This window comes from Ambystoma mexicanum, chromosome 8 (genome assembly GCF_040938575.1).
Source record: "Ambystoma mexicanum isolate Mex_15411 chromosome 8, UKY_AmexF1_1, whole genome shotgun sequence".
Lineage (NCBI taxonomy): Eukaryota > Metazoa > Chordata > Amphibia > Caudata > Ambystomatidae > Ambystoma > Ambystoma mexicanum.
Window position 1 is genome coordinate 710,171,676 of NC_090929.1, and position 27,336 is coordinate 710,199,011.

Genomic DNA, 27,336 nt, shown 5'->3' on the forward strand with positions numbered 1-27,336 from the left:
CAAAATACCAATTTCTCATACAGAGACTATCATTCTGGATGTTATGTATCGCCCTCCAGGACCCCTGAACATTCTTCACCTGCTGATCACGAATATTAATCCCTCATCTAAAACTATTCTCCTGTGTGATTTCAACCTAGGTATTAATGACGCCAATGACCCCAATGCTGCATCAGTAGCGATTGCCCTCAATGCCCTCAGCTTTAAACAGTGCATATCAGCACCTACCCACCAAAAAAGATGCATCCTGGATTGGCTCCCTGCCCTAAACTTCCAGACCTCTATTTTGTCCAACCTCCCTTACCCATGGACTGACCACCATATCATTTACTTCTTGCTTGCCCATTACAGCCCATCAGCCCCTTGCACCATCCAGATGGCACCTACCATCGCTCGCAGTTTGCAGAAATTCACCAAAGATCGCATCTTGCCCATGCTTGACAAGCTAAAGCCAGCACACCAAGCCAAACTTGACCCCGACATGCTCGCCAACTTATACTCCAACACGCTGTGTAAGCTATTGACTCTATTGCACACCTCGCACCTCCTAAATCTAAACCAACCAATCACCTTCACCCCCGACCTCCTGGAACTCTGTGCTAAGAAACGTGAGGCTGAGTCGAAATGGAGAAAGACCCCGCCTGACCTACTCAAATCCACATTTACATCTGCAGCCAAAAAATAAAAGACTGCCATCCTTCAAGCAAAGTCTGCCACCTATAACACAAGAATTGCAAATTCAAATACTCGAGAGATTTTCACCATGCTTAGAGGACTTGAATCGGCCCCTCCCCTGAACTTGAATTTTCCAGAAAGCTGGTGCTCTAAAGTCCAAAATGCCCTCTTGAACAAAATCGCCATTCTGCACCAAAACAACCTCCAGAAGCCAGAAACGATCCCTAACATTCCTCCTCTGCTGAGCTATCCCATACCTTCAGCCTGACAAGACCTCCCTTCTGCTTTAACACCATCTGTGAGGATGACGTCACTGCCCTACTTAAAGGTCTGAAGTCCTCCAGATGTTAAGGAGATGCTTGCCCTGCCACAATTATCAAGCATTGTGCAGATGCCCTAGTCTCCTTCATCACCACTTTTATCAGCTCCTCCTTTGCATCCGGCTTAGTCCCCACAAGCTTGAGAAAAGCATGCATACTCCCACTGCTAAATTCCTGAGGGCCTGAGCACACGGTAAGGGGCAGAGCGATCAGCTCGTTTTTGAAATAACTTTGGTGTCTTTCATCTACCGTCCTAATTTAGTTTCATTTGTTAAACTTCCATCTTGCCATCTCATGGCCTCACCAGTAGGTTTCCTTTCTCCGCCCCTTGCTCCTCCTCCTGCTTCCTTCCTCTGCCCGCCCTCGACCCTGATCGGGCACTGGTCCATTGTGTGTCTGCTAGTGTAACCCCAAAGTAGTGCTCAGCACAGCTTTGTTCATTTCTGCTGGCCTGAGCACACGGTAAGGGGCAAAGCGTTCAGCCAGATCTTGAAATCTTGAATTAACTTTGGTGTTTTCCCTCTGTCACCTTAATTTAGTTTAATTTGTTAAACTTACATCTTGCCGTCTCATGGCCTCACCAGTGGGTTTTCCTTTCTCCGCCCCTTGCTCCTCCTGCTTCCTTGCTCTGCCCGCCCTCAACCCTGATTGGGCACTGGTCCATTGTGTGTCTCTTAGTATAACCCCAAAGTAGTGCCGGCACAGCTTTGTTCATTTCTGCTGGCCTGAGCACACGGTAAGGACCAAAGCATTCAGCCAGATCTTGAAATCTTGAATGAACTTTGGTGTTTTCCCTCTGTCGCCTTAATTTAGTTTAATTTGTTAAACTTCCATCTTGCCACCTCACGGCCTCACTAGTGTGTTTCCTTTCCCCACCCTTTGCTCCTCCTCCTGCTTCCTGTACACAGCTGACCCTTGACCCTGATTGGGCACTGGCCGTTGTGTTTCTGCTGGTGTAATCCCCCCGTAGTGCTCGGCACAACTTTGTTAATTCCTGCTGGCTTGAGCACATGGTAAGGGGCAGAGCGTTCAGCTCATTTTTGAAATAACTTTGGTGTTTCCCATCTGCCGCCTTAATTTAGTTTAATTTGTTAAACTTCCATCTTGCCACCTCGCTGCCTCACCAGTGCGTTTTCCTTTCCCCACCCCTTGTTCCTCCTATTGCTTCCTCCCTCTGCCCTCCCCCAGCCTTGATTGGGCACTAGGCCCTACTTAACCATTGCAAGGGTAGCCTCACTGCCCATAGTAGCCCCCTGCGGCAAGGGCTCAGAGCCAAAGGGCAGCTCCTTCAGTAGCATCTCTGGAGGATGTTTTCCAGTGTTTGCCAGTGTTTGCCGTGGGAACATGCAACACAGCCGTCAACCAGCAGTGACTGACGAGGCAAGAAAGTTGCGGGCAGGGGGAACAGCCATTACTTCTCCCTATTTATCTGTCACTCTTCTCTTATTACTCTTATTAGCTAAGTTGTGCATTCTGCTGCACATCACAGCGTATGTTATCCATTTCTGGCACTATGTGAACTGTGTTAGTTTTCCATTTGGATTTACCCTCTTAAAGAAAAGTCAAATCTGTGTCTTTCTATTGGGCTGTTGTGTATGCAAATTAGGCTTTCTCCCCTCTTCTAGGAAATGTCCTTCTCTCTGCGCTCTCCCACAATGGTGCTCTATATCGCTCAAATATTCTGTAACTGCTATTCTATAACCTATCCAATCCTGCTCTCAAAGTCATGAAAGAAAACGTTCAAGAAGGATCTCCTGGTCTCCAATGCAGGCCTGTCCATCCCTGATACCTATGTCAATGCTGCTTCCAGGCAGGCTTTCACTGACATCCTCTTTATCGCCCCCACTGCGGACCTTATGATTCCCCATATGGTTGCAGTGCTCTCCCCTTTCTCTTCCTCTCCCACTATGGTGGCACCCATAGGGAAGTACTCTTGGCATCCTTCCTGTCCTCTAGGGCATCACTAATGTCTACCTAAATGGCACCGTCATGGTGCAGGCTCTCATCCCAACCTCCCCCTTCTTGAGAGGTGTCTTCTGTTTATCATCAACTTCCTCCCTTCTCCTGCCACTCCTCCTTCTGCCACCCCTCTTTTTTCTCGGCCACCTCCAACGGGTGTACCACACTCCTGTGCCCCTCATCGGAAGACTATCAAAAGTGGCAACCTGCTCCATGTAGCTATGCTCAACTGTTGCTCTGCCATTAAACACTCCCCTGACACCTGCCACCTCCTTCAAGCCTGCAATCTCGACATCCTCACTCTCAAAGAGACATGGTTCACTGCCAGGGCTGTCACATGTTGTGACTCCCTCTTCCCTGAGGGCTACAAGATCCTCTCTAAGACCAGGCCTAACCGGTCTTGGGGCAGAGTGGCCCTGATCTTCTCTGAGTGGGTCACTGCTACACTCCAGGCTCACTGGCAAGCTCTCCCTCTTCCTCTCAGAGTGGGCTGACCTCACTTCTTCTCTCCTGACACCTATCTGCAAGCTTCTCCTCCTCAGACTTCATTATTCACCTTGACTCCCCTGTTGCAGCCTCTGGACTTTTCTGCAACCTCTGTGACTCTCTTTTCTCTCCATTCTTCCCTCCAGCCTGCCCCACTCAGCCAGACACACCTTGGATGCTCTAATTTCTGCAGACATCCCCATCTCCAACCCTCTCCTTACTCCTCTCTCCTGGTCTGATCATTCTCTCCTGTCTGCTCACCTGGACCTTCTGGGTCCCCCGGCTAAGCCCCCACCCGCACTGCCCATTTCCTTCTGCGTCATGCAACCCATGAAGTGTGTGTCAGTTGCTGCTTTTGCTACCACCTTCATTCCCCCTTCTACTGCTGCCATTGACTCTCACTCTGAAATAGCCCTTACTAACCTTTAACTCTCCATCTCCAACACTCTGGACATCCTTGCTCCTGTCACGAGGATCCGCATGAAACCCGCCTCTATGTGCGACTCTTGGTATGACTTCGATCTGGCCTCTCTGAAACGCAGAGCAGCTGAGCGGAAGTGGCAGGCTTCAACCACGTCCTCTGACAAACTGCCTTGCCCCCTTCTCCAAAGGCAATACAGACTCTCCATCTGCTCGAAGAAGAGTGCCTATATTGAAGCCCGCATCTCTGGGGCCACTAACAACACGGCTTAACTTTTCAAAATCTGCAAGGAACTCACCAATCCTACTGCAGTCTCCATTTCTCCTCTGCCTTCCCTGGCCCTCTGCACTTCTTTACCCTCTCACTTCATTACTAAAACTCAGGACATCCTGTCCTCTCTCTCCTCTACACCTCACCCTTCTCCCGCACCCACTCTCATGCCTCCCTTGGGCCTGCTCCCCCCTTTCCACACACTCTCCTCTTTCTTTCCCTATATCACCTGATAAGGTTTCTAGACATGGCCACTCTATGAATGTCTCATCCAAACAGGTCCTCCCCTGCTTCTCCATAACTATCAAGGACAACATTGTCTCCCTTGCAACAGCCTTGTCTGATTTCTGCAATCACTCCTTTGCCCCTGGATATCTACTGTCACTCCTCAAGCCCTCCCTGATGCACAATTTCCTCAAAAAGCCTTCTGCCGACCGTTATTGTGTGACTAAATACTGTCCTATCTCCATCACCCCTTTCCTGGGCAAAGTCTTGGAGAAACTGGCCATCTCCCAGCTTATCTACCACACTGAATCTGTTGGTTGTCTCCACGACCACAAGTCTGGCATCAGAGCTGCCAGAGGCACAGAAATTGCACCCTGAACACCTGTGAAGACTTGCTCTCTAATCTCGATTCCAACTCTCCTTCCGTTCTCATCCTTCTTGATCTCTTCCCTGCCTTTGATATGGTCAATCATGCCACCCTTAGAAATCGGCTCTGTGATACCCTTGGCATCACAGTACTAGCCCTGGACTGGCTGAATACCTCCCTCTCTGAACAACTTTCCCAGGTTCAACTGTGCCCTTTTCTCTCTTCCATTTCACTCTCCACCTGTGATGTTCTTCAGGGCTCTATTATCTCACCTTAGCCTTTCAATATCTACCTTGCCCCCCAGCCCATTTGATCTCTTGCTTCTCCCCTAACTTCCAGTGTTATGCGGATGACACGCAACTCTCCTTCAAGCATCCTTCCTCTGCCTCCTCCTCTTCCACTCTCCGACCTGACTGTCTGTCTGCTATTCAGGCATGGTGCACTGTTAACGATCTCTGCCTTAATGCCAGTAAGACTGAGATCCATCTCATTTGGACTCAAGCTCCCTCCTTTCCCCCTACACGCTGGACGCCCTCCATGGGCCCCCTCCCGGAACCCTCCTCTGAGGCAAAAAACCTTTGTGTCATCGACTCCTCTCTCTCCTTCTCTCCTCATATCACTTTCAGCGTCACCTCCTCTGAGGCATTCTTCCTTTCCTCACCTCCCCCAAGAAACCCAATGCCTCCAGAGCTCTGGTCCTCTCCACACTGGACTACTGTAACAGCCTCTCCTCAACCAACCTAACTCCTCCCTTTGCTCCCTTCAACAAATCCAGAATGGGACTGCATGACTTATCCTTGGCCTCAAGCCCAGGGACCGCATCTTTCTAGCCCTAAAATCTCTCCACTGGCACCCGGTTGCTGCAAGGATCGAGTTCAAAACCCTCTGAATCATCCACAAGGCTTTCTGGGGTCTGGGACTCCACTACATCCAACTCTCACTCCATAAATACCTCCCTGCTAGAGCCCTTCAGTCTTCTAGCTCCAACTCTCTGCAGATCAGACGCTTCTCCAAGCACCGAGTGGAGGGTAGATCTCTCTCCTGCGCATCTGCCTCCCTCTGGAATGGCCTCCCTGCTCCTCTCAGACTTGAGAGTCAGATCAGTTCTGGAAGCTTCTCAAGACCCTCCTTTTCTCTTCCTCCTTCCCTCTCCCCCTCCCCTGCTAATTTCCCCCCATCTGCCTCTGTACTGTCTGCCTGGATACCTCAGATTCTTACAGGGCACCAGACCCTCCCCTACCAGTCTTCCCCTGCATTTGGTCTCTCCTGAACCACCCCTTACCTGCACTTGCCCTTCCGGTCTCCCTCACCCTTCACTAGCCTGGCTGGGCCTTAACCCCCCTTATCCCTTCCAGCCAGTTCCTCGCACTTAGCATGTGAACCTTCTGCCACTGCACTCTCGTCCCCCTGGGCTCTGTCCACCTGGCCTCCCCCGGCACTTGTGCAACCCTCCGGCTCTTCCCCCACATACCCTCTCCCCTGCACTTCTATTACTGCACTTGCACAATCTGAATGTCACAAGAACTAGTAGGACTTTTTCTGTTATGTCATCCCTGACCCACCCCCCCGGCCCGACTCCCCATTTCCTGTTGCGCCTTGAACCACATGTTGTGTATAGGCACATTATAAAACCCAATACATTAAAAAATAATAATAATAAATAAACCATCATTGGACCCCCTCGGCCGGCACAAACTACTGACCTATCACAGTAGTCCCCTTTCTCCTAAAGATTCTGGATAGAGCAGCTTATACCCAAATTCAGTATTACCTGGAGTCAAATCACATACTAGGGATCAGACAATCAGAGTTCCATCCACAAAACCACAGTTTGATCTACTAGAGTCAATGGGCATCTCCTAGACCAACTACACCGACGTTATCCAGATTCTCACCCCCCTCTCCAGCAGCTAACTCCAAGACTCATAGAAGTTCAACTCTATCTATCAAACTATTCAAACGTGGATGGCTACTAAACTCCTTTGTCTAAACAATGAGAAAATAGAGCTACTCATCGTCGGACTACCCACTGTGATTACCAACCTTGGTCAGCAATACACCTCCTTTACCAACGAAGGTATCAATATCCCTGTCTCCCCGTTAGTAAATATCTTGGGATCTACCTAGATGCCTCTCTTTCACATGCCATATCAAGGCGATGGCCTCTCGTGCAGCCTACACCATCAAACGTATTAACGCCTGTAGGCCCTTCCTTTCGACAGACAGCTGCCTCACTATCGCCCATGCCTCATAGGCGCAAGACTGGACTTCTGCAACGCATTGTTTGTTGGCACCACTAAGCAGAATATTCACAAGTTGCAAGTGATCAAAAATAACACTCTCCACTCAGCACTAAACATTCCTAAACAAGACCATATTACCACTGTGAGATGAAAAGCCCAGTGGCCACTGATACAAGAAATAATAATTTTCAAAACTTTGTCAATCACCCATAGATGCCTCTCTAAGACAGCCCCCTCCTATGTTGTTCAGAAATTCACAAGAGCCTTGTCTGCAAGACCGCCCAGAACTGCCTTTGCACACAGACTCATCCTCCCCAAATTCAGGCAATCAAGAACGGCGGATTGAGCTTCCCAGTCATTGCAGCAGAACTGTGGAACGCTCTCCCCCAACACTGAGAGCTGAACAATCATAATCGGTTTACCGTAAAACACTTGAAAACTTGGCTTTTCAATCAGGGCACTGTGGGGCTCATTACGAGTCTGGCGGTAGCCGTGCCGGTAAAACCAGCAGTCTGTCCCGGACCCGTAGTGAATTGCCAGCGCCGGACTTGCCAGAATTACCGGGGCATTACAGCCCCGGTGGTCCGGTAAATCTGGCGCCAGCAATTCTGTAAATCCACATTCCTGTGTAGTCCCATAGGACTCCACGGGAATGGGGACCGCGGAAACACCGCCACCATGTCGTAATGATGCCGGTGTATCCGTGCATCTATACGGGCGGGGCCGTTCCACCCGCCAGGCACCCGCCCGCAGAACTCGTAGTTTGCCGGTCTGGAAAACAGTGCCGGGACAGTTCTACCAGCACCGTTAATTCCGGACCGGCAAACTTGTAATTAGGACCCATGTCTTTTCCTCCTCATAGCGAACCAACCTGTCCATTGACTTTTTCGCAATGTCTGCTATTTTGCTCTGCAAGCTGGGCCTTGGTGGCTACAGGTTTAGTGCGCAATACAAATGTAAAAATAAAGAAAGAAATAGATAAACGATATACGTAGCTGCCACAGTCACACTTTCATGATTGTTCACATGCACAGTAGGCATTATAAGCGATGCTTCTGTATATTGCTGTAGTGTAGGATGATGTAGGTTTAGCGTGATTTGTATTTTAACGTGTGCATTATATTTAAGGCGGTCATTTTTATTTGTTTTTTCTTTTCTCGATTGTTATTGTCCAAATTCTATTGTTGCTATTATAATGATGTATGGAATTGTTATGAAAAGCCAAATGTGGCTGATATAATAATTTTAAAAAACGATGCTATTGAACAGCTTTAGATATTACCAAATCAGAAGTGGGTGAGGCAGTCGACGATCGGGCCAGCGTGGGCCACCAGTTTGCAAGCCACTAGCCGCGAAAGATGGGCGAGGACCCGGCTATCTGTTCTGCCTGCCCTGCCCGCCAACACAGAGACTTGCAGTCCTTCCAGCCCTCGGGGCGAGAAGCACATCAGACCGTGACATTGGGGCAGCAAATCCGCCTTGAACTCATTCAAATGTCAGCCGCGCATCTGAATGGCATGCCCTCTCTGTGCCTGGCAAGCAGATGGCAAGCAGAGACTGGGCCCCTAGCCCACCGCTCCCATTAACAGCCAAATATGAGCGTGCTTCCAAGATAATTAGACTGAGTTACAAAATAAAGCCCCCTTTTTGATCTTGTTTATTTCCATGACATCCATTGGGCACAAAAAAGAACTGCACAATTTGTTTGAATCATGCATAATTGCAAGTAGCATGCCCGTGCCAAGCAATGGCTGCAAGGTGACCTTGTCACACCGTTCTGTTTGTTTGGTGCCTTTCATTTTTGAAAGTGCAGTTACAAAACCAGAAGGAGATTGTTCACCCTGAAATTATTGTGCATTGTGTTGCTTGTAGAATTGCATTTAAGGTGGGGAAAACAAAGCTACAATTCTATTCGTGTTCCTTAGTATAAAGATTTCGATATTTGACAAGTTGGTTTTATAATGTGATTTGTGTACTTTTCAAGCCATGTCTACTTCAGATGTTTAAAGCCGTAAACTAACATTCGTATCAGCTGAGAAAATATGTCACATGTCTTAGCTGCAGGCTGGGTATCACTGCTTCAGCTCTTACCTAAATTGTGTGATCCTGGGCTTATCTCAGTATGTAGAACCTGCAAAACCTAGGATGCCATGGAATTTGTGTTGTGGAGGATGGTTTGGAAGGATCCGAGATAAAGTATTTCTGTTCTTGGTGCAGGCCAGGCAAAACACAAGGTATGGGTCTTTTGCCAGCTAGGCCCATGTTTGGCTATTGGAGCGAAGCAACACCAGCTTCCTTGTCTCTGGCTGAGCTCTACCCATGAAGTCGCTAGCTTTCCTACTTCTAAATCAAATTATTTATTTATTTGTATACAGTACTTAAACTTTTACAAATACATGCATCACAGTGAAAGATAGCAAAATAAAACACACTAAGTACCTACTTTCAACATACCTTTACACAGTCTACTGTATCAATTGCACATTTAAAATCAAAAGATGTTTTAAAATGTAACCACAATACAATTCAAATAGTATCACCTTTCTGGATTGCCTAATAAACATTAACCTCAAACTCAAAAATTCCCTAAATCCTTAAAATATGGTTCCAATTGCGACAATAATCAAACCAACTGAATATCAAATCCTATCCCATCAAATAAATCTGTGATGTGCTTTTGGCTTCAGTTCGGATACACCGTTCATTGAGCGTAGGTGTGATTTTCAGTTGGTGGCCGTCATGTGGTGTTTGGCGAGATTATGTGTGGTTTGTTTCGTTGTTGTGGGTGCTGGGAAGCACGTGAGGTTTCTGGTGCTGTAGAGGTATGTTTGTGTTAAGTTACAGTTTGAGAGGTGTATGCAGAAGGGTGAGTTTTTAGTATGGTTTCTTAGTGGCAGTACACTTCCTACCCCCGCTGTTCTGACTAAATGCAATCCATATCCCGTCCCCTGTCGATCATTCTAGAGTGTAGCAATTACCGCCCCCACAAATTCCTCCGGGGGTAGTGTGCTCCCTGTGCCCTGTGGACAGCACATGGGTGGCCCGGTTTCTGCGTCTAGCCCTATTCCTTTATTTGTGACGCGTTTCACACCCTCGTTGGTCCGATTAAGTGAGACATATCTCCCTCCCCTCTTTCCACCTTTGGCCCTCTATCAGCATGGGTACAATTCAGGTCTCAGAACTACCCTTCCCCAGTGAGCCGCCTCTCTTCTCCCCTGCCCTCCACTCCTGTCCGGCTGACTCCCCGCTCCTTTTCTGTTTTGTGTTCGTTTCATGGTGCGTGGATGTTGTTCAGTCATTTTTATCCCGTTTAGAGTTGAAGAGCCAGGTTTTCAGAAGATACGTAATGCTTAACTGCCTCAACATGTGTAAAATATGAAGTAAGTTGCTCGTGTGCTCTCTTCTCCCACTACACGCTGTCACCCTGTGCCCTCAAGTGATATGCAAGCGTGTGTGCGTGTGTGTGTATTCATTGTGGAAAGACTTTAGTGTAAGACAGAGTGAAGATAAACCATATCCCCCTGCTTGGTAAATAACAGATCCTACCGGCCATCGCTAGTGGCCAGTGTGCAATGACTTTAGCCGTGCCACTGTCCCCATTGCACCAAATTGTCTAAAAGACTGTGGCCATGGCCAATGGGGAGGCCCAAAAGCAGTGGCCAATAGCCTGCCTCACAAATACATTACCAGATCCCACCGTCATGGGCATTGTGTCCCTGTTGCAGTCTGGTCAACTGCCACCCTAGAAATATTGCAATATGACGCACTTGGTGTTTTAGCATACATTTCGAAAAGAGTTTTTGGGATGCTTCCCGTTGTTTGCGTGCACATTTATTGCGGGATTGCAGCTAAATTATTGCAATTTTACTGCAAAAACAGCTGCCACTGATGAAAACCAAGATGGCTGTTTTCATTTACAGCAAAACGCTGAAAAATGGAAATCTCGTCAACACGTGAAATGTTCATGCAGGTGTTAAGCCAATGGATTCCAATGGAAACTACTTGCTTTTATCACCTCATAAAAGTTTGCTCCATAATAAAGGCAGTTTAAATGCTGCCTGGAAAGCATAATATCCAAGCAAACAATGCGAGCAGAAGTTACATTATTTAAAAAAACAAGAGTAAAAATGAAGAGTACAGCAATTTCTCCTGGTTTTACTATTCGCTTGTTTACGATTACAAGGAGGGGACACAACAGCACATAAGTACTAATGCTGGCGGTCACCTGCATACAATTACATTTTTCTTTTTTAAATGACCCACTTGGTGTTTTAGCATACATTATGAAATTGTTTATTGGCGCCCTCGCACTGTTCAAATACGAATTTACCACGAAATGACTGATTTTACTGTGAAAACATCTCACATCAATGATAAAAAAAAAGGTGGCTGTTTTTAAAGCCTGAAAAACCTTAGTTTGTGAAATGCACAATAGGAGGTATTTAATGTTTTTTGGGGCGGGGTGCACCCCCTTCTCATTATTCAAATTGCTTAAAAACTACTGGATGAATTTATACTAAACCCAAAAAAGCCAGATCTGCAGCGCTTTGTGCACAACTTATTAGTTGGTGCCAATTTATTCAGCAGGTTTCATGCTATGGATGTCCAATGGAAGCATCTTTTTCTCTATGGGAAAATGAATGGGCGGAGACCAAAACCAGCTTTTTTTTCCTTTTCTTAAAAATCTTTGAACCGTTTAACAAATATCCCTCAAAATATGCAGTTTGGAGAGGCCAGACAATGTATTTTGAAAATGTAATGCAAATCTAGTCAGCGAGTCCACGGTTATTTTAGAATTTGGGGAAAAGTCCATGCAAAGAGATGTTGTCTTAACTATCGGGTGGCGGCCCTACAGCTATATATGTGCATATACCGTTTTTTCAGTGAGTAAAAGATACGGCTTTATATAACATAATCAATCCCTCATTTTCCAGTTTAGTTTTTCACGTTCATTGTAATATCATCATCAACATTTGTTGTTCACTGGAGATACTGCTGTTTTGGGAAAGACCAGTGGCAAAATGTGTTTGAGGGGGGAAAAAACGGAAATTGAAAAGGATGATGGATATATAAGCAACACGTGCAACCCATAGGGGGCGCAAGGGAAGGGGCAGGGCTGTCTGGTGGCGCTGTTGGGCAAGAGGATGTGAAATGCATGAATGCCACAACTTTTCACTAGTTCCCTTCTCGCTCTGCTCACTAAATAAGTCAGAACTCACAGTCAGACCCTGTTTCTTTTCACTGTCACCCATCCTTACCCAATCTCTCGTCTTCCCCCTCCCCTATCTGCCCCCCTCCTGTTCGATTCTAGCATCATAGTGGTCTGAAGCAGCCTGGAGGTGGGGCTAAGGGCTATAAAGGAAAGGTACCCACGTGTGATACAATGGCACCTCTGTGCCCCATTTCCCCCTCACTATTGCCCCCTGTCTCGCTTCTCTCTCCTTCTCTTGCAGTGCTGTGAAGCTGACCTGCAGAGGCCCAAGCACTGCATTACTTTTCCACATATCTGCAGTTTACATGAAACACCCGCGAGTAGCTTCAAAATGTGGCAAGAGCAACCAATGACAGACAGGGGACACTGTTCAGATTATGGCAGTGAACAGGGCATGGCCCTGAGAAAAACTAGGGCCCACTGTCATTCCATCACCAGGGGGGGTTTTTTCGATGAGTTTTTTGCCGCTGATTTCCGGCCGAAAAAAACTCATCAAAACGTTTTTTTTTTAAATTCTATTCAGGCGGATCCTCCAAAACCCTTTTCCCAGTTTTTTACTACCTATTCCCCACACCCTCCTACCCCTTATATCCCTTTACCCACCCCTACGCCCATATTCTCCAATGAGAATTTTCAGCCAAAAATCAGCGGCAAACAACTCGGCGAAAAAAAAACCTGGCGATGAAAGAACGTCGTGCCAGAAATAAGCCTGCCCTGGAGATACTGCGATCTTGGTCCTGTTACCAAGTCTACGGCTGCATCACATGCATTCAAATAGCCATGTTAACTTTGCAGCACACACATAGTTAATTCACAGAGGACAACAGAGTTATTTTGGAGATTCATTTGAAGAATCAGTCCAGTTAGTTGTACAACAGAAAACAGCACATGTTTTGCACAACCTGTGCTTCCTCGGGGCTAATTAACGCCTTGATAATACATGTAGGCTTTGAGTCGTGGGTTTTAAGCTACGGCGTTCCCCTGCTAGTATGAATATAAAGTCTATATCACATATGTCACTGTTACAAGTGTTGCTTTAATGGCTATGAGTTTCTATGTCTGTTACAGTCAGGGACCACCTCCTCCCCCATCGCATACCATGTCATCCGGAACCGTATTTCCATGTGCCCCACTCAGTACCCCGAGCTCTTAACAGCACTCCCTCACACAGCCAGTGCTTAATCCTGGAGCTCCATTGCCTGAGTCCTGCACCCAGTGCCCTTCCCAGTTCTCAAACACTCACAGACGCACCCGCAGACTCTGCCCAAAGGAGCCTAGTCTGCAGCCCTGGTATCTGGAGCATAGGCCTGGCCACCCTGGCTTTGGGAATGTCACAGCCTGTCCCCCAGCACTCCAGGCTGGAGTCCCTCCCCGAATCCTGAGGTGCCTGAACTGTACGTTGTGTCTGCCTAGGGACCAACGGGATGTGAACCTGGCGATGCCATCAGCTCTCCCAACCATGTACTCTGGTCGCCCTGGTAAGTGACCACAGGAAGAGGGAGGGGTTCTCTGTGGATACTGCTATGGGAAGATGGAGTGCTGTACTCCCGGGACCTCTCTGCTCTAGTCCCGCTCTCACTGTGCAAAGACAATTTTCTGGAGCAAAAAAGGGCATGCTTTGGAGTTAGTTTGCATACCCAGAATGCATTGCTCGGTGGCTCTGAAATAGCGGTGAACCATAGAATGAATCTTTCTTTTTTGGAGTGGTCGCCCTCGTGAATAGGACTCCATCCTACGATATTTTGCCTTGCCTCCCACAGGCACACATTTGCACACAGTCAGACGAGAGCAGCACACACAGTTATAAGCATTCACACACACACAGAAACACACAGTCAAACCGATACAGACAGGCACGCGCGCACACACGCGCACACACACACGCAAAGAGATAAACACACATAACAAGGACTGAGAGATAAACACATGTCAGGTAACTACATGTACACCCAAACATATATAAACAGCCGTAAATAGACGCATGCACACAATTAGAGGCACAAATCGAGACATATGAATAGTCAATGTCACACATTCATAGAGATGCACACACACATACACACACATAGACAAACAGATACATACAGATAGGCGCATACACAAACACACAGAGTCAAAGAGATACACCCACAACATGCACAACGAGATACACACTTTTCATGCAGATAACCTAGACACAGACGCACATAAACAGCCATGTGCAGGTAGACACGTGCAGTCACAGACACACACTGAAACACGTGCATAGAGACAAACACACACACACACTCTCTCTTTTATTTTTTAAAAGCTTCGCCAATAATCAATAACCAGTATTACTTTGAATGAGGCCCTCTCAAAACAATGTACCTACCAAACCAACATACTCTTCTTTGGCTAGGCCAAACTGACCAACCCACACTCTTCATGTGAGGCGCAGCTGCACCGCAACTGACAAATGATGACTACATGAATCTCTGCCGTCTATGAAACACTCTCGTGGAAAAACAAGCTGTTGACTGCCCCAGAGCCTACACTGGTTCGATCTTCCGGAAGGCGCCAATGACCTTGCAACATCTACAGGAACCTACGGGTAGAATGACTGTGCATCAAATATCCACTCGGCTGTGGTTGCTCCACTGCCGCCTTCTGGCCCATGGATGTTGATTCCTTTGCCCCTTGGCCTGTGATCATCCTGGGAAGGCGATTTGCGTGTTAGATTAGAGGTGAAGCAGCAGTCCAGGGGGCTCGCTATGAGCGGCTAGAGTTGCTATGAAGGTTCGCTTCACCCTATAATAGAGCTCACCAGCACCCTCCTCCAGTGCATTCAGTAATGCAAAAAGGTCATGTCGCCCCCAGGCAGCGCTCATGCTCCAATAAGGCAATTAAAATGGTCTGGCTAGTGCGTCACCAACAGAGATTCACAAAGGGGCGTCATGTGTCCCCAAAGAGACCTGATATTCCCATTATAATTAGATGGAGTGTGAACATTGGAATGGCACCTGAAGCGGCCTGAATCATTGCACTGACCTGGCACACCTCGTCAACCTTAGAAGGGGAATACTTGGCAGAAAGTGAATCACTCTTCTTCCTAGACATCACTCAAATCAAATTAATTTGTGTGCATTCCGAGGCAGACGGCACTGTGGACACGATCAATAACTATCGATCTGAAAAGACTGGGGCCAGCTAACCTTTCCATGCAGACCATGCCTACTCATTTCTAAAGATGCATCCATAGAAGGTCACGCCGAGGTTGGCGCAATGAGAGATCGCGCGCATGCTGTACTAAAGGGAGGGGATCCATGTTAGAAGAATTACTCCTCACAGGCACCAACCCGTGTATGGCTGACACCCCTGGATGCAACCATATGCCCCTCCAGTGGCCTTGACCTCCAGATACCAACATCCTGTAGGATTTCTCTACTTAACCTGACCATATCAACCAACCACCCGCGGGTTCACCCATCTTCACTCTTTGCGTACCATCAAATTGGGCAATCGTAACAGATATTACTACAGTCCTCAGAAGCGCAGAGAATCTAGCGTGACGCGCTACATAAAACATGGTATTATTATTATGATGCATATTTTTACCTCCTCTGTCTGCTTCCTTCCCGGCCCACACCTTAGCTGTCAACGTGTGTCCTTCTCTTTACCCCCTCGCTTCCTTTGGGATTGCCTTGCAAAAGCGCTCCCTCCCCTTCCGTCTTGGAGAAGCAGGGAAAGAATGCTTCATCTCCATGCCTGCATTACCGGATCCTTACACGATCGCAACTTGATAAATTTGTGCCAATCCGTGATGCTATATCTGTGACATCAGTTATAGGTCTAATAATGGAAGCTGTCCTCCATTTCTATATCAACAGTATAGACCTATCTGTCTAGCCACTCATCTATCGATCTATCTGCATAGCTATACACAGATACACTCAAAGGCATGTGCAGAAATAGATAAAGATATCCTATCAGGCTTCACTGTGCAATGCGGCATATGGCACCAGGCTGCTGCCTGGCTTCAATCTGTCTTTTCCTAAATTATTTGTGGGATGTCTGATTAATTCAAAAACTATCAAGGGTGTGTTATTCCAAGGTGGACACTTCATGCAGGCCTTGTCTCCTCACCGGGGTGGAAACACAAGCAAGCTGTTAATGCTCTGGGTAGTATTCTGTAGATTTCAGGGATCGCCTGGCATGCTAGCGGTCTAAGGTGCACCCTTATACCTGACCTATAAGGACGATGTATGTTATTCCAAGGTGGACACTGCGTGCAGGCCTTATCTCCTCACCGGGGTGGAAATACAAGCAAGCTGTTAATGCACTGGGGGAATACTCCGTGGATTTCTGGGATTGCCTGGCATGCTAGCGGTCCTCGATGCACCCTTATATCAGACCTATACGGACGATGTGTGTTATTCCAAGGTGGACACTTCATGCAGGCCTTGTCTCCTCACCGGGGTGGAAACACAAGCAAGCTGTTAATGCTCTGGGTAGCATTCTGTAGATTTCAGGGATCGCCTGGCATGCTAGCGGTCTACGGTGCACCCTTATACCTGACCTATAAGGACGATGTATGTTATTCCAAAGTGGACACTGCGTGCAGGCCTTATCTCCTCACCGGGGTGGAAATACAAGCAAGCTGTTAATGCACTGGGGGAATACTCCGTGGATTTCTGGGATTGCCTGGCATGCTAGCGGTCCTCGATGCACCCTTATATCAGACCTATACGGACGATGTGTGTTATTCCAAGGAGGACACTTCATGCAGGCCTTGTCTCCTCACCGGGGTGGAAACACAAGCAAGCTGTTAATGCTCTGGGTAGTATTCTGTAGATTTCAGGGATCGCCTGGCATGCTAGCGGTCTACGGTGCACCCTTATACCTGACCTACAAGGACGATGTATGTTATTCCAAGGTGGACACTGCGTGCAGGCCTTATCTCCTCACCGGGGTGGAAATACAAGCAAGCTGTTAATGCACTGGGGGAATACTCCGTGGATTTCTGGGATTGCCTGGCATGCTAGCGGTCCTCGATGCACCCTTATATCAGACCTATACGGACGATGTGTGTTATTCCAAGGAGGACACTTCATGCAGGCCTTGTCTCCTCACCGGGGTGGAAACACAAGCAAGCTGTTAATGCTCTGGGTAGTATTCTGTAGATTTCAGGGATCGCCTGGCATGCTAGCGGTCTACGGTGCACCCTTATACCTGACCTATAAGGACGATGAATGTTATTCCAAGGTGGACACTGCATGCAGGCCTTATCTCCTCACTGGGGTGGAAACACAAGCAAGCTGTTCATGCCCTGGGGGGGAGTACTCTGTGGATTTCATGGATTGCTTGGCATGCTAGCGGTCTCCGGTGCACGCGACCAATCTGACCTATAAGGACGATTATTCCAAGGTGGACCCTTCATACAGACCGATTCTCCTCACTGGGGTGGAAACACAAGCAAGCTGTTTGTGAGCTGGGGGAATACTCTGTTTTTTTCTGCTATCACCTGGCATGCTATCGGCCTCCTGTGCACTCTCATATCTGACCTATAAGGACGATGTATGTTATTCCAAGTTGGACAGGGCATCAGCAACCATACGACAAACTGAAAAATCCTGCTTCCTTGTCTAAACTCTCCCTTCTTTGACTGTCTGAATACCACCCGGCAAACTAAGAAACCCTGTAATGCAATAATGACATGTAATGATACAGCTTTGCAAACTGTGGGAAGACCTGTCACCCTTGCAATTATGCACAGGCATTCAGAAGGCAACGCGCCGTCAATACAATCCCCACATTTGTCTGCAGTGTTTCCAAACTCAGGGCAGCGGTGCATAGATTCACACATTCTGCGGTTCCAGTGCGTTGGCAGCTCAGAGAATGCATTTAGAAAAACATTGGAGACGTGGTAATCACTGCAAACAAGCAAGCAAAGCTGCTCGGGCGAGACACCTAACAACCCACAATACTTGCTTCAGATAAGCCCCTCTCAAATGCTGAGCCAGGGATTCAGACTTCCATGGACTGCACAGTGTTTAAAATATGACTTCCGGTTGTGGATCCTAAGAAGTATTCCCAAATGTACAGATGCTTTTTCTATTCTTGTTCAGCCGCTTCCAGATTCCCTCCATCCACTACTGGCGGCCGGTTTTACAAATTCAATGCGTAGTCTCTCTTCTATTTTGTTCTCATATTTGAAAAGTGGAAGGCAGGAAAATGCCACCTGTCTTCTTCACCTAAAAGTCAACTTCCATTTTTGTGTTCTTCAAGTCCATTGCTCCAGGGGTTCAAAGCAGGAGGTACCAAAACACGGAATGACTCCCACATTTTTAAGCATAGAATTGTATGGCTTCCTCTCCCAGAAATGTGACCGAATTTCTGATCACACAGTACCAACCCACATCCAACTGTCCTCTTACCTCCTGCAGCTTGTCAAGGGACTGACGATGCTTCGCTCCAAGGAGCACCCCACAAGCCAATGATTGATGACTCTAACCAACCCCCAATGTTGATTGTAAACTCCTAACCTCCCCCCATCTTGCACAGCGGTCCTCTGTTCTCCTGCTAGATTCACTCACAAAATGGCTGCACCATTCATGCATACTGAGACTCCTCTCTATGTTATGTTATGTTATGTTATTTTGCATTTATATAGCGCCTTATATACCATTGGTATGGTCTGAAGGCACTAGTAGGTTGAACGCCCTTGGGAACCGAAGTTCAGATCAGTAGAGAGAGTAGAGGGAGTCAAAAGGTGCGTGTGAGCACCGGGTATGTCTGCAGCTCGTGCAGTATTCGTGTAATAGCTGCTTCTTAGCGCTAGGTGTGGTGGCTGAGAGATCAGGAGTATGTGTTCCTTCTGGCAGGAATTATCCAGATCGGATGTGGCTGCGTTAGGCCTGAGGAGAACGCCTGGCTGGGGGGTGTGTAACCGGCAGTGTTTACTTAGAATGATGTGGAGAGAGCGGCGGATGTTGGTATGAGAACAGTTATACCGAATGGTGTCATAGTATCCCTGTGTTCTAGTTGAGTGGTGATGTAAAGGAGAGAGTAAGCATGGTGGTGTGATATGATGGGTTATATGCTCAAACGTTCTCTGTATTCCAAACCATACTATATGCGTCACGCAATTCTATGCTCTCCAGTCCGTTCCATGCACTCCTATCCACTCCATGCACCCCAGTCTGCTCCACACACTCCGGTTCGCTCCACGCACTCCTGCATTTCAGCCTGCCCCACGCGCTCCAGTCCGCCCCGTATGCTCCAATCTGCCCTGGGTACTCCAGTCTGCCCCACGCATGCATTCTTGTCTGCTCCACGCATGTACGCATGCACTCTTGTCTGCCCCACGCATGGACTCCCGTAGGCCCCATACTCTAGGTACTCATCTAGTCTTCGCACTCATCAGTACTGGATGCAATCTGTGCTCGTTCGTTCTACGTACTCGTCCGCTTTACGCAACGCATCCGTTCACTCTGGGCACTCGTTCGCTCGAGGCACTCATTCGTTTTATGCCCTCACACATACTATGCATTCACCCCCTCCACGCACTCATCCCCTCCACACACTCATCCGCTCTGTACACTCATCCGCACTGTACACTCATCCGCTCTGTACACTCATCTACTCCAGCGATCTACACACTCTCCGCACTTCCGTATTCATCCGCTATCCACACTCATGCACTCTACTTGCTTCTCCTGCGGATACCTGCAGATACGACCTGGAGCTGTCACATGCTCTACATACTCATCCGTTCCACGTTCTCATCTGTTCTACATACTCCTGCGTTCTACTCGCTTCTCTGTATTTACGCGCTCCTCCACTCTACACACCCAGCCACTCTAGACACTCATCCGCTCAACATGTTCATCCATTCTATACACTCATCCGATCTACTTATTCATTCGATTTCCACACTCATTTGAACTATATAGTTATCTGTTCTTCCACTCATGCATTCTTCCACTCAGCGCATTCATCTGTTCCATCTGCTCCATCCATTCTAACTATTTCATCCACGCCATTCACTTTGTTCACTCCTCATGCATTTTGTCCATTTCGGCAGTTCAACTCTTTTTACTGGTTCCATATGATTTACTCTTATTAACCATTTCACTGCTTTGATCTACTTTATTCGTTTAATTCTGTTTGTTCTTCTAGTTTATATTAGGGGGTATAATCTGTCAATTTCTCCCATCAGGTAGTTTGTTGGACTGGTGTCATTGAGTTGCTGTTAGTCTGTTTGGGTTAGTTTGGTACGGGTTGGTTTTAGGGGAAGAGCCAGGTTTTCAGCAGTTTGCGAAGAGACGTTAAATCCCCAGTTAGGCAGATGTGGGGTGGGAGTGAGTTCCATAGCGTGGGTGCCAAGGCTGAGAATGATGATCCGCCTAACCTGACTGAGTTTGTCTTCGGTATGACTAGGAGGCCGGCTGAGCTTGATTTTAGGGTGCGTGGGGGGTGATAGGGTTTTAGCTTGTCTTGAAGATATTGAGGTCCGGTTTTATGCAGTGCTCGATGGGAGATGCATAAGGTTTCGAAAGTCACCCTTCGGGCTACTGGAAGCCAGTGCAGCGTCTTAAGGGCTGGGGAGATGTGGTCTCTTGGGCCAAGCGCAAGTAGCAATTTGGCTGCCGTGTTATGTGCCCTTTGGAGTTTATTCAGTTGGTATGCGTGGACTCCGAGGTATAGGGGGTTTGCGTAGTCCAGTCTTGATATAACGATTGATTGGACCGCGGAGGGTCTGTTGGGAAAGGAGAGATATGGAAAGATGCGCCTAAGGGTTTTAAGGTGGTAGTGGCAGGACTTTGAGACGTTGTTGACTTGGCGCGAGAGTGTTAGGTCAGAGTCAAGGGTGCATCCAAGATTTTTCAGTGAATTGTAGGGGGTCGGTGAGTTGCCCATGGCGGATGGCCATGGTAGTGGGTGCGGAAGAAGTTGCCACATACCATAATTTCCGTTTTGGAGGGGTTTAGCAGGAGGTGGCTTTGGGTCATCCAGAGTTCTATGTCAAGGAGGCAGGAGGCCAGGTCAGGTCGGGAGTTGGGTTTTGAGTTCAGGAGTTTTAGAATTAGTTGAGTGTCATCGGCGTAGTTGTAGAACAGGATGTTGTGTGAACAAATTATTGGCGGGAGGGTGATCAAGTAGAGATTGAACAGGAGGGCAGATAGGCATGCTCCTAGTGGGACTCCCATGTCGACTGGTCGGGCTTGGGAGGTATAGGTGGAGAGTATCATTATTTGGTACCTGTCTTTGAGGAATGAAGCTATCCATTTAATTCCTAGGGAGTGGAGGCGGTCTAGGAGGTTTGAGTGATTGATCGTGTCAAAGGCGGCGGATAGGTCGAGAAGGATTAGTGCGGCGCATCCCGCGGAGTCTGCTGTCATTTTAAGGTCATCCCAGATTGACGTTAGGGTGGTTTCAGTACCGTGACGGGCTCTGAAACCTGATTGGGCGGGGACTAGGAGATTGTTGGCTTCGACAAAGGCATTTAGTTGGGAGTAGGTGGTTCGGTCAATGAGTTTGGCAAGGAACCTGGTGTTTGAGATGGGGCGGTAGTTTTTGGGCTCCAGAGGGTCAAGCGAAGGTTTTTTAATTAGAGATTTGACATGAACCGTCTTGAATGCTTCGGGAAAGATACCAGAGGAAAGGGAGGCATTTATGATGGATCTTGCGTATTCTCCTGCGCAGGTGGAGGCGAAAATTTCTTTGATGGTTATGGTTGGGCAATGGGCAAGGGTCCAGTGGCGAGCCAGATGGTTTGTGGGCAGATAGAAGTTTGAGAAATTGCTCTGGTGATATTGGACTAAAGGATTCAAACGTTGGTCGCGTAGTGGTCGCAGCTGGTGGGCTGGCCGGTACGGGCGGAGAATAGCCTGGTGGATATAAGAGAGCCAGTTTGGTGGTTAGAGTATTTGTTCTTTCGAGAGCCGTGGTGTAAGAGTGGAGGGAGAGTGAGTCGCACAGTGATTGTGAGGGGGTCGGGAATGTCGTGGTGCAGGCCGGATTGGTGAATTCGGAGATGATTTTGTGGAGTTCTTTGCTTGGATTTTTGCAGTTTAGGATTCGGGAATTGTAGTGGGCTTTTTTGCTTTCCGGATTTCGGCCTTGTACTGATAAAGGTGTCGGGCCAAGGTGGCCCTGCTCTCCTGGGTTTTGTCTTTATGCCATTTGCGTTCTAGGTATTTATATAGTTGTTTAGTGATCTTCAATTCAGGAGTGAACCATCTGGGGCTGAAGGTTTGCAGGGCGGTGTGAGCCGCATCAGAGATGCGCTGAGCCATGCGTCAAAGGCCTCAGGGGTTAGTTGTTTGTTGAGATGGCAGGTAGGTGTTGGAGACTGGAGGAGTGCGTCGGCTAGGTCCAGGGCGATCATTCGTTTTTTCCAGCATTTTGCGTAGATTCAGAGGTTCAGATTCGAGTACAGGAAGGGCTCGGGTGAGCGAATGGCGAACGACAGAATTAAGTGATCGGACCAGATAATAGGGGTGGGGGCTTTAAATGAATCAGGGTGTTGGAGCTAAAGATGGCATCAAGAGTGTTTCCTTTATAGTGAGTCGGGCCATTTATGTGGGGTTGGAGGTTAATTGCGTCTAAACCGTCAACCAGCGAGTGTGTCATAGGGTTGGTGGGGATGTCGAGCCATAAGTTGAAGTCTCCAAGAAGAGTGAGGTTGGGATGGTTTAGTTGAAGGGTGGCAATAGAGTCACAGAGGTTGTTTGCGAATTGTCTGTCCTAGCCAGGGGCCTGTAGATTATTAGGAAGCTGTTTGAGAGCGACAGGTAGAGGGATAGTTTAACAAGGAGAGATTTGCAGGAAGGAATGGAAGGTTGGTCGCCGATGATTGAGGCGTGGAACAGAGACTTGAAGACGAATGCTACTCCACCTCTGGAGAGACAGTCAGTGGGATGAGGGAGTAGTCAGGGGGGAAGGCTTCATTAGCGATTGGGGCGAAGTCGTCAGAGAACCAAGTTTCAGTGATGAAAACTAGGTCTGGTTTGTCAGAGGCGAGGAGGTCAAAGATGGAGTGTCTGTTTTTTGCTACGGATCGGCCATTGAATAGGATGCAGTTCACATCGGCAGGCGTGGTTGGTCTCGGAGCTGGAGCGGAAGGTGGTGGTGGCGGCAGGAGTGGAGGGAGAGGGGTAGGGTGGGTGATGCTCAATGGGAATAGTGGGCGAGCAGAAACATTTGCGGACTTCGGGCAGGATTGGGTGGCTGCGTGTGTTCGGATGATCCGGTTTGGTTCGGGCGATTTGAAGGTGGGGTGTGGGCGGTTAGGAGTTTCAGTTGCAGTTGATGAGAAATCGAGGGAGAGGGGTTTCAGGAAGGGTGAAGCCACGGGGGAAGGAGGTGATTGCGGGAATAAGGTGGTGGGTCGAGACAGGGGAGGCGAGGAGTGCTGAGAGATTGAGGGGGACCAGGTACATTTCCTCTTTAGTTTCTTTGTTGCGATTGGAGTGTGAGAGAGTGTAGGGGGGTCAGAGGGGAAGAGGGATGCAGCATTGGTTCTTGCTAGTGGAAGGCGTGCAGTTTTTAGGGAGGGGAAAGTGTGCGGTCGGGGGGATGGTGGCGGGGGTTTGTGGGCTAGGCGGGGGTGGATGGTTGCAGGGCGGGGGGTGTCTGTTATGATAGTGAGGGGAGCGGGCATGGTTAACATTGGCTGGTCGGTGGTGGGGTTTGGGGGAGGAGTGGTCTTAAGGTGGTTGGCTCGCCATCGTGCCCCTCTGGCTTGGTGTTTGGAAAGGGGAAGGGTAGGGGATGTGAAAGGGCGTGGGATGATTTGGGAAGGGGGTGCCGGGAGGCAAGGCGGGCCGGAGAGTGGAGGCGGTCCACGGTGGTCATTTCCAGTACCCCTGGAGGATTGGGTGCACTCATGGTTAGTGAAAGGCTATTGGGCACAGCTTTCACAGAGAGGCTATTGGGCACACTTCTAAAAACAACCTTCACACAGAGGCTATTGGGCACACTTCTAAATACAACTTTCACAGAGAGGCTATTGGGCACACTTCTAAATGCAGTTTAGCACAGATATCTTATTGGGTACACTACTAAAAACAACTTTCACAGAGAGACTATTGGGCACACTTCAAGAACAACTTTCAACAGCGGGGCTATTGGGCACACTTCTAAATGCTGTTTAGCACAGAACTGTTATTGGGCACACTACAAGAACAACTTTCACAGAGGGGCTATTGGGCGCACTTCTATATTCAAACTTTCACAAAGAGGCTATTGGGCACACGTCTAAATGCAGTTTAGCACAGAGAGGCTATTGGGAACACTTCTAAATTCAAACTTTCACAGAGGAGCTGTTGGGCACACTTCAAAATCCGGTTAGGCCCAGAGAGGGAATTGGGCACACTTCAAGAACAACTTTCAACAGCGGGGCTATTGGGCACACTTCTAAATGCTGTTTAGCACAGAACTGTTATTGGGCACACTTCAAGAACAACTTTCACAGAGGGGCTATTGGGCGCACTTCTATATTCAAACTTTCACAGAGGGGGCATTGGGCACACTTCTAGATTCAAACTTTCATAGAGAGGCTATTGGACACACTTCTAAAAACAACTTGCATAGAGAGGGTATTGTGCACACTTCTAAATGCAGTTTAGCACAGAGAGGCTTTTGGCCACACTTCTAATGGAGTGTAGCACAGAGAGGCTATTTGGCACACTTCAAAATTCAGCTTTCAAGGAGGGGCTATTGGGCACACTTCTAAAATCAAACTTTCACAGAGGGGCTATTGGGCACACTTCTAAATGCAGTCTAGCACAGAGAGGCTATTGGGAACACTTCTAATGCAGTTTAGCACAGAGAGGCTATTTGGCACACTTCTAAATGCCGTTTAGCACAGAGCTGTTATTGGGCACACTTCAAGAGCAACTTTCACAGAGGGGCTATTGGGCGCACTTCTAGATTCAAACTTTCATAGAGAGGCTATTGGGCATACTTCTAAATGCAGTTTAGCACAGAGAGGCTATTTGGCACACTTCAAAATGCCAATCAGGGCAGGGGCGGGTACCAGGGACCAGGAAGCGGAGAGCAGGCGAGGGATGCGGGGCTACGGAGGGCGAGATGGGCTGGATTAAAAATTTTAGGCAGCAGGAAAATACACAGGAGGGCCTGGGGGACTGGTTACTTACCGGGTGAAGCTGCAGTCAAGTGACAGTTGCAGTAGGGGAGCGGGATACTAGGTTTAAACACACGGGGCTGGGGAGCCAATCAGGGCAGGGGGCGGGTACCAGGGACCAGGAAGCTGAGAGCCGGTGAGGGATGTGGGCCTACGGAGGGTGAGATGGGCTGGATTTAAACTTTTAGGCGGCAGGAAAATACACAGGAGGGCCTGGGGGGCTGGTTACTCACCAGGTGAAGCTGCAGTCAAGTGACCGTTGCAGTAGGGGAGCGGGATACTAGGTTTAAACACGGGGGCTGGGGAGCCATTCAGGGCAGGGGCGGGTACCAGGGACCAGGAAGCGGAGAGCAGGTGAGGGATGTGGGGCTACGGAGGGCGAAATGGGCTGGATTTAAAGTTTTAGGCGGCAGGAAAATACACAGGAGGGCCTGGGGGACTGGTTACTCACCGGGTGAAGTTGCAGTCAATATCTACCCATACCTCTAGGCCAGGCTTTACAGTTTACACCCTCTAGGGTCACGTTTACACAGTCCCTATAACCAGTGTTATCTGGATAAGCATTTTTATTTAAGTGACAATGTGAGGAACTTTGCTTTTCCAACTGCTACATAAGACTTTGTTCCACTCTTAGACAAACTTTGGATAGTTAAGGATTGGACTTGCAAAGCATTAGAAGCCTTGAAGAGGGTTACTATAATTAACCCTCCTTTTCCTTCCCATAGACCGTGTGCTGTGACCATAATTTTCTTTTTTTAACTTCTGTTTATTAGGTTTACAATACAGCAGTTCTACATAGGATCAAACTAACATTGCAGTATTCATTTTAAAATGAAAGTCATGAGCAAACCATTTAAACCAAATCCAATAATAAAATCAACCATGCAAAACGTATCTAAATGAACCCCGCTAAATATTATAACTAATACACATAAAATACCACAAAGACAAAACCAAACATCACAAAGAGGAAAAAAAAAAAACACCCCCTTATCCTACCCTCTAATTATCCACAGAATATAAAGTCAATCATAGAGGGCATCAAACGATCCCCACAGCAACAAATATTCATCTTCCTTGCCTCTATTTTTCAACGAAACCTTATCATACCTAGATAGAACCCTCAAATCCATCAACCAATCCTCAACGCTGGGTTTCTTCCTAGTTTTCCAGATCCTGAGAATCAATCTAATCGCAATCATCAGTGCTCTATCAATCCAAAAGTTATGCTTTCTAACCTGAACACCCCTTTCAACATGTGAGAGCAAGATTATATTAGCTGCAGATCTGATTAAACTTATCCCAAAAATGAAATCAATTCTATCTATCACCTCACTCCAAAATGACAGTACCCTTGGGCATCCCCGCAGTAGATGTAAAAGAGTACCTCTATCCGCACTACAGCTCCAACACAAGTCATCTAAACTCAATTGTAACTTAAACATTTTCACAGGAGTCCAATACAATCTTCCAACAATCTTCTGCCGAATCAGACGCAAGTTCATATCTTTCCCTAAATTCACACCCACTTTTAAAATATCACTCAATCAGTATCAGAGATGACCCTACTGACATCATTCGACCAAGTAACTCTCAACCCATCCCATGCCAACAAATGTTTTGCATTCATGGGCATGAAATTCATGTAAGTTTGTGCACCATACTCTTGACCATCCATCTGAATGCCATTACCGTTAGTACTACTAGTAATACGGTAGAACTGTTATTGTCATGCCCATCTCATTGTAACCGCGAGCAACTACTATTTTCCTTTGAAAAGTATTGTAAATAATTCCTATGTGCATTGGTTAGTCTAGAAGAGTATTTTCTTGCCGGCCTTGTGGATATGAAATAAAACTTAGTGTGCAAGAGTTTCTTTGGACTATTGTATTGACTAGGCTCACTAGAGCAGCTGCCATCCTCCTCATAAGATATGCCCGGTTGCTCAGCCATTTCTACCAAATCCTTTGGTTAGTACAGACTTCTGCCAAGAGTTGGGAATCTTTATAACAAGGGACAGTTTTATAGTCTTACCGCAAGTGAACCT

At 47.7% G+C, this 27,336-nt stretch overlaps 1 protein-coding gene across 1 annotated transcript in view; it reads right to left on the reverse strand.

The window, feature by feature from the left end:
* Window positions 1-699: 699 nt before the first annotated feature.
* LOC138472473 (testican-2-like) overlaps window positions 700-27,336 on the reverse strand; it is a 40,875-nt gene continuing 14,238 nt past the window's right edge. The window contains exon 2 of the mRNA XM_069610678.1: window positions 700-717. Within this exon, the coding sequence (XP_069466779.1) occupies window positions 700-717 (18 nt within the window). The remainder of the gene's footprint in view (window positions 718-27,336) is intronic.